General features: G+C 39.8%; 1 protein-coding gene across 1 annotated transcript; it reads right to left on the reverse strand.

The window, feature by feature from the left end:
• Positions 1 to 7,823: 7,823 nt before the first annotated feature.
• LOC128860656 (trypsin-1-like) lies at positions 7,824 to 8,842 on the reverse strand. The gene is made up of 3 exons (XM_054098309.1): positions 8,680 to 8,842; positions 8,249 to 8,608; positions 7,824 to 8,188 (listed from the first exon to the last, which is right to left on the reverse strand). The coding sequence occupies exons 1-3, from the start codon at positions 8,791 to 8,793 to the stop codon at positions 7,886 to 7,888; spliced, it is 777 nt and encodes a 258-aa protein (XP_053954284.1). The 5' UTR covers positions 8,794 to 8,842; the 3' UTR covers positions 7,824 to 7,885.

Raw genomic sequence — 8,842 nt, forward strand, 5'->3', positions numbered from 1 at the left:
TTCACATAGTACACTATACAACAAACTTGAGCTTTTTCAGAAATAACAAAGTTCCGAAAATGAGTTCTGGTCGAGGGAAAAAAACAAAAAAAAGTGCTTGTAAGTGCGATTTGAAAGTTTACATTTGAATTTCTTTTTAAGGGATGTCAGAGATTTCACCATTTTGCACATTCTTATGATAAATCGGCAAAGGAAGCTATGCGATCTTTACAGTTTCACAGTTACATGATTTATTTCGTTCATTTTATGTTCATTTTTCAAATCATTTTACAGTTACATGACTTCTTTAGCAGTTCTACGCTAAACACCACGGTGAACATTTCCGTGGAACATTTTAACCCTCTAACTCGCACAAGATGCGGCCATTTTGTCTCTCTTGTGGGAAACCGCAAAAAATACTCAAATCCGAGGCATGTAACGGGTTAAAATGTACCACAAAAATATTTGTTATGAAGTTCTACACCGTGCCTACTAGCAGAGCTACACACACTGTCAAAAGTGGCATTATCAAACGCCCCCTCTATGTCTAAAAAGATGCCCATAGCGTAGTGCCTCCTGTCGATGGCCAGCTCTACCCTAGCAACAAGGTTTTGCAGTGCCGACTCGCAGGATTTTCCACTTTGATAGGCATGCTAAAATGGAGACAGAGGGTGAGCCTTCAGCGACTTCTGACGAATGCGCAATTCCACCAGTCGTTCAAGACTTTTCAGCATTAAGGAAGTCATGCTGCTGGGTCTAAAGCTTTTGGGGCTGGTGTAGTCGTCTCTTCCAACCTTTGGAATGAAAGCGACCCTCACCATCCTCCAAGAGCGTGGTATGTAGGCCAGTGCCAGGCCTGCCAAGACGATTTTCTTCAGGGTTGCTGTCACGGACTTTACGCCTTCCTTCATCATGACAGGATACCTATATGCCATCTGTTCCGGACGACTTGTAGCCGGCAAAAGATTTGATGGCAAATCGTATGGCGGCCTCATTCACCACAGATCTGGCAACGATCCAGTCATGCCGAGAAGGCGTAACAGCTCTGACAACTGCCTCTATCAATAAGGGCTGTTGCCGGCTGACGCTTTTCTGATTACCAGGAGAGTGAGATTCCATCAGCAAGCTGAGTGTCTCACTTTGCCGCTCTTTAAAGGAGCCATCAGATTTCCTAAGTGACCCCAGCTTTACGGTTGGGTCCTTTTCAGGATCCTAACCAATTTCGCCGTGTCACTCAGAGATTCAATCCTGAGCAAGGTTAGTCTTGAGGGCCCGGTTTAAAAGCTTTCTCGACTCACGCCTCAACGTCTGGAGATCTCGATTCCACCAAGGAATGGGAGTCCGGTTAGAGAGAGGTCGAATTGGACAGGCTGACCCAAAACATTCGAAGTCTTGGTGGCGCAACGTCAAGGTCCCGAAACGCCCCCCTAAACTTCTGCCAGTCTGTGTTTCTGGGGTTTCTAGAGGACAATGGCATTTGTGCCTCCTCGCCACACTGAAACTCAATGTACCTGTGGTCCGAGTACGAATCTTCTGCAAGGATTCTCCAGTTCTTGATTGACCACCCAAGGTTTGAGTTTGTTAGGGTGAGATCAATCACCTCCTGCCTTCTAGCTGTTACAAACGTTGGCTGTGAGCCCTTGTGATGTATGTCTAGACGAGAGGACGCGATAAACTTGAATAGTCGAGAGCCCCGTCCATTGCACTTGCTGCTGCCCCAGATTGTATGCTGGGCATTAGCATCGCAACATAGGATGAGGCCCAGATTGCGCCGGTCACAGAACCTCGCGAGATTAGTGCCCTTCCCCAGATGCAATCACAAACTTCGACCATCCGCTTCTACCTCTGTAACACACCTCAGCCGCTACCAGGTCTTGGCAACAAAATTGCTCAAGACCCATCACAGTGAGATGGGATGATACTATAAGACCGGTCCTAGGTCTACTCGAACTCCTGTCATATAATAACGTGGCCCCTTTCAACGCGCTTAAGCCACTGAGGCGGCCCCTAAAGACCCAAGGCTCTTGCACTGTTGTTATGTGGGGTAATGTGTGCAGCTGGGTAAGCCTTCTACTTAGTAGTGCAGTAGCGGCTTTGGAATGTTTCAAGTAAATCTGCGTCACCGTCAAGGGACGGTAGCTACAGGAACCGTCCGAGCCACTCATCTGGGATAGACATGGAAAGTGACAGCCCCAAAGAAGAGACTCAGACGGTTCCCGTACCGTTAGCCCATTACATCAACACTGGCCTCATGCACTCGCACCACAAGAGGAGCCCCTTCCTTTCCTTCCCGGTTTTTGCTCTTGGACTCGCCAAAGCCTCCTGCTGATGCCCGAATTCTGGGCATGTACACTTTCTTGCTAAATTGTATGCTGTAGGTCTAAGAAGCAAAAATTTTATTTAAAAATTAAAAATTTAACATTTTCTTCCAAAAAATAGAACTTTACTACTAGCGTGTAACATTTTATTATATCTTATAGCAGCTAGAGTTGAGTGCCGGTTGCAGTTTTTTACATAGAGCTTCCAAAAGGTGTTAGATGTACGTATTTGGTAGCGAATCTTGCCTGCAACACAAAAATAGTTCGATTCGAAGTTAGGCTCGCGGACAGTATGTATGGGCACTTGTAGTAATTATAACAGACAGAAAACAATCTACTGACCTCAAGATCGGACATAACTTCAAACTTTGATTGTGTCAATATTTTTTTCCGTTAGGGAGCATAGGTCCTTTACAGCCAGGTTCTTGGATAAATAAGTGGATAAGAAGTGTAAAAAAATCGGTATGGGAATAAGTTTCCGTCTTTTCTTAGCCAAAGTTACGAATTGTTTAAACAATTCAATAATCCAATATATTATGTGAAGTATGTGCCATTGGAAGCTACAACTTTACTCCATCTTTTAGGCAGCCCACGGATTTCTCTAACGAAAAATTCGAGTTCTTTTGACTCGATCAATTCATTGAGCTCGCAAACTAGCTCGCAAACTCTCGTAAGAAGTGAACCGCTTTCCGAAGGTGCAATGTCAGGGGAATACGGCGAGTGGGGCAAGGTTTCCCAATACAGTCCCTTTAAATACCAATGTGTGGCAGGGCGTCGTCATGCAGCAAAATCAATTTTTCGTGTCTACCGTCGCATTCCAGACGCTTTTCTCTGAGAGCTTACAACTCGATTCAAACGCATTAGCTGCAGCCGATAACGATCGCCAGTGATGGTTTCAGATGGTTTAACGAGTTCATAATTGGTGACACCTTTCTGATTCCACCAGTTGCACAACATAACCTTTGAAACATGAATATTTTTGTTCACTGTCGACGGACCTGATTCAACTGGCACGCTCCAACTTTTTCGATATGCGTCTTCATCTGATAATTGTTATATTTGAGTATTTTCGATTTTTTCCGGTGCCCCTTCGCGATATTTATCACTCCCACATACGACACGTTTCAACTGCACTTTTCTTTAAAAGGTAATAATGAAGCATGACTTCCCGTTCCCGCAAATTCTGTTTTTTCGTGACGAACGTAGTCATTTTTGACGTCAGATAAAAAAGGAGCTTTACGCTTCAAACGAATGCCAACTACTGCGATCGAGACCTCAAATATACTCCTTCAAATCCCCAGTATATTACTAGAGCGAACACAAAAATCAGCAGCGACACCTCTTTTACGAGGGCGGAAACTTACTCCCATTCCCAATATTTGGAGTCATTTATGTGGCTTAATAGATATTTTTGTGCGGCAGTCGACAACGTTGTGAGAGATTGAATACCTTCCTTGTCCACACATGAAACGTCTACCACGTGCTCTCTCTACTCTCTTCCGTAATTTGCATTGCCAGTAAATTTTTACTGATTAATGAAAAAAATTGCAGTAGAAAATACTGATAATATAATATAATTTTATTTGCATAAAGATCCAGCGGCTACGGATCTGAAAGGGTCTGAAATTATTTGTTAGGGTAACAGAGGAACCGGAAGGCCTCCTCTGCGTTGCAAAGGTCAGGTGGAGAAGAACTTGGCTTCACTTGGTGTTTTCAACTGGCGCCAAGAGGAATCGAAACGAATAATTCGTTGGGCATATTTATGCGATATCCCCGGAGAACAAATCTTATTGACAACCAAATTTTATTGCAAAATTGAAAAATTGATCCCACTAATGGCCAAGGATGCCTCGCGATATTCCACATGATGATCTTGCATTACCAATTGACACACAGCATCGATTATTTCTACCCCAACAACTATTTTTGGATGGCTTTCACAAAATTAATCTTCCAAGAATTGACGCGATCGTCATATCAGCTTTTAATGTCGTGTTGTACTTCAACGTCAAAAGTCGAAGTCAGTCTATCAATGCTCTCCTGTCTCAATAACCTACCTCAAAGGTCGTAATAAATCATTACACGCAAATGTTCCCCAGTTAATTTCATCTTTTGGGCGAGATAAATTTTTAAACTCACTGAAAGAAGAACAAATGAAGCTCGTAAGTCAAAACGTTATATTTAAGTTTAGGCTAAAAAATATCAAACTTTTCGGAAGAAATATCGAATTGCAGCTCATTCCAAAGCAATCCGCCAGAAACGCCCGGATTTGTGTGCCTCACGATAACGCTCCTGCTGACACATCGTTGGTAGTGCGCGACTTTTTGGCCAAAAACAACATGCTAATGATGCCACAGCCACCGTATTCCCAGATCTGGCCCCCTGTGACTTTTTCTTGTTACCGAAACTGAAGAGGCCCACGAAAGGACGACGCTACGCTACGATTGACGAAATAAAGACGGCATCGAAGGAGGAGCTGAACAAGACAAAAAACTGATTTTTTGAAGTGCTTCGAAGATTGGAAAAAACGTTGGCACAAGTCCATAATATCCCATGGGGATTACAGGGTTGTTAGTATGACAGAGACGTGAGATGGCTTAGTGACATACCGCGTTGGAAGCGTCAGTCCAAGCAGATTTTTTTCATGGAACAGTATACGCCACGCGAGTGCTCCCAAATTGTTGAAATTTACATTCAACAAAAGAAGTAAATTGTGAAAACTCAACGTGCGTATAAAAAATTAAATAATGTGAAAAGTGTGCCTTTTAAGAACACCATTAAACGTTTGTACGACAGGTTTTCGACTGGTGATGCTCTTTCTAATCCAAAGAGGCCAAATTGCTCTTGTACGGGCCAGTGTTAAGACGTCGCCAAGGACATCCGAAAATCACCGTTCTCAGTAGTTGGGCATTGCTCGGACCACTTTACAACGAATTATCCGCATTGACTTGCATTTATTCCCGTATAAGATTCAATTGACGCAAAGATTGTTGCCTGCGGACTTAAAAAAAACACATGGGTCCGTCGAATATAGACAACCCTGTACTTTGAAGGGGACAAAATAGATATTAATGAATAAATAAATAGTTTATGAAGAAACACAAAATTCCCGACACTTTTTGAACACACCTCGTACATATGTACATATATGAAATGGAATTTTAAAAATAATAAGGCCAAATTATATCGAAGAGAAGTTTTTTTATATTAATACTTAATTTAACTTTAGTTTAGTTTGTTTCATTTTATTTTATTTTATTATAATTCGATTTTATTTTATATTTTTAGCTTGTGTTATGTTATGTTATGTTATGTTATGTTAGTTTATGCTGTATTATGTTATTTTGTTTTATCATAAGTTAATTCTACTTTACATATTTTTAAGTTATTTTACGTTGTAATATATTATTATATGTTATGTTCTGTTATTTTATGGTATGTTATAGTGTGCTGATTAATTTTTTTATTTTTTTAAGTTGTGTTATGTTACAATGTTCTATTAATTTATTTTATCATAATTTAACTTTATATGTTTTTAAGTTAATATATGTTATATTAGTAACATTTCGTTACGAAAGTATTCGATGTGGTACCAGCTGACGTTAGCAGAGGAAGAGTAAAGTATCATCTATGTATGATACGTAGGAAAGATCAGGTGGAGAACTTGACCTCACTTGGTGTTGCCAACTGCCGTTGGTTAGTACCAAAAACACTACTGGTGCGCTTTGTTAAACTCAGCCAAAATCGCGTAAGCAGTTATCGCACCAGTTATGATCGTTTATGTCTTATTATGTTATAATTTTATTCAATTTTATTTTAATAAATTTTATTTTGTATATTTTTATATATATATATATTTATATATTTTTCAATTGTGTTATTTTTATATATTTTTGTGTTAAGTTATTAGTTGTGTTATGTTATGCTATGTTATATTATGATAATTTATGTAACATAACATATGTTATAATTTTATTTATATCATTTATATAATTTAAACTTTATATAATTTTAAGTTATGTTATGTTATGTTCTGTTATGCTATGTAACGATCGTTTATGTCTTATTATGTTATAATTTTACTCAATTATATTTCAATTTATTTAATTTTTTTTTTACCACAATGTAATTCATATTTATATACATCCTTTTTGGGTGTTTGGCCGAGCTCCTATTTGTGGCGTGCGTCTTGATGTTGTTCCACAAATGGAAGCACCTACAGTTTCAAGCCGACTCCGAACGGCTGATATTCTTTATGAGGAGCTTTTTCATGACAGAAATACACTCGGAGGTTTGTCATCGCCTGACGACAGGCGACCACTATTAGAAAAACTCTTTCTTCATTTTGGTATTTCTCCGAGATTCAAACCTACGTTCTCTCTCTGAATTCCCAATGGTAGTCACGAACCAAGCCATTCGGATACGGCGACCGCCAATAGCCATTACGGTGAATGAAATAGCCTTTACAGTGAATAAAAAATGAGCTCACCCTAAAGGTCAAAAGTTCAATGTGCGACTTTGAAAATAAGTGTGAATTACAGTGATTTTTCCATGTCCCGAAATACTGCAAACAAAGTTCCTGTATGACACTCACACAACTTCTTTTACGAATCTCGCTTCGCTAGCGAAATTCGCGATCGAAAAATAAAATTTGTCCAAACGCTGGTGGATACGATTGCATACTCACTCACAAATAATTTCCCCACCTCGCATCTTCCATATGCGACGTGGTGTTGTTTATTATTTCGCGCTCCTTGAGAGGATTTTCATTAAAATTCCCACTATATCCCTTCGTTGTCCACAGCATTTCTATGTTGGCATTCTTAGGCCTCTGCATGCTCGAGTGATTTTATGAACTTTAAGACTTAATCGAGTTCTATAGCGTCTCAAAATATATAGAGATTAATTTTTCAGCCTCAAAGGGAGGCTTCATTGATTCTTTGAGTCTCTATTATGAGTAGTTCAGGTTAATTTTTCTCTTATTTTTACTAACATCTAAAATATGTACATCCTAGCCCAAATGAGTTTTTTATATTGTACTCATTGGCTAAATGAATAAATAAATTAATAAGTATATTAATATTTACTTCAATTGGAAACCATATTGCTAACAGTATAAGGCAGGGTATATATCTGCTATTGAACCACCTCCGACAAAGTTCATCGACAGTTAAGCGCAGGTATAGGGAAACGTAAACGAACTGAGTGTTTTGAGAGCAACTTAATAGAAATAGAAAAAAATGTGGTGCGCTTCCCAAGAAGGTAACAACAGCGACTCCGGTTCCCAGATAAAGGAAATTAACTTTCACTGCTCAACACAGCCCATTAGCTCTGGGACTTATTATCATACTTCATAAATACCTTAAATATAATTTTATAGTATTGGATTAGTGCAAACTTGGTGTAAAGCACAGATGCCATCAGCCGTGTTGAATACTCAGCACACTTTGAAAATCCAAACTACAGATAAGCATACAATGGACCATTTTCCACATGTATTTTACCAGCTAAGCCGAGAATTTGCACACTTTCTCTGTTTACTTTTCGCAGAGAAACATATTTTTATTTTAGTTATAAGAAATCACTACTCAAACACATGAATCACAATTTTCCTTAATCCAGTCGACATAGTGGGACACTTTAGTGTACACACCTGGGTATGGTGGTGTAGTGCATGGCTTGATACTCCAAGACACAATGCCCAATTGAATATTCCCCTCATAGAGCAGAGGACCACCGGAATCACCATTGCACTGACCCTTCCAGCCTTCATCTACGCCACCGCAAATGTTGTCAACAGTAGTCTCGTTATTGTGAAGTGAAATGCACTGCTCATCTGAGTAAATCTTCAATGCGACTTCCTGAAGAATTGTCTGAACAGGGCCGCCGGTCTGCAAATGATTTCGAATTTGTCAAACTAATTGGTATTATAAAATTTATGAAAAACTTACATAATTCCGACCCCAACCAGCCAATACACCGGGAACACCTTCCGTAGTTTGTGGTATCTCAAAATTCTGTTCTGGCAACGTTACTGGTGCGATAGTTTTGTAGTTGTACACCAATTGACCACTCAACTCCAACAAGGCAACGTCATTTGTGATATCCGTGCTCGAATAGTTTTCATGCACTATGATACGTTTCACCTTCGCCACATTTGCACTATTTGCATTGAGCTCTGTCGAGGCAAATTGAATGCTGATGCTCGATGCTTTGGCGCCATAAACACAATGAGCGGCGGTGAGTATCCAACGCGGTGCAATAATGCTGGAGCCACACGAATGTGAGCCGGTTGAACCGCGCAGTGACACCTTAAAGACAAAAAAACGAAATGCGCGTTTAAATTTTATGGGTACACATTTTCTTCAAATTTTAGACACACCATAAATGGAAAATTTTCAATCACAGTGTCAGTGCCATTGACCACACGTCCTTGAGGATAGCAATACGCTACGCCCACCAAGGCGAACAACACTAAGGCGTATTTAGTCCACATTTCGGCACGTGGAATAGAAATCAAATGAAAGATTGAATGAATTTAGCAA

Source organism: Anastrepha ludens, chromosome 2 (assembly GCF_028408465.1).
Source record: "Anastrepha ludens isolate Willacy chromosome 2, idAnaLude1.1, whole genome shotgun sequence".
Taxonomy (NCBI): Eukaryota; Metazoa; Arthropoda; class Insecta; order Diptera; family Tephritidae; genus Anastrepha; species Anastrepha ludens.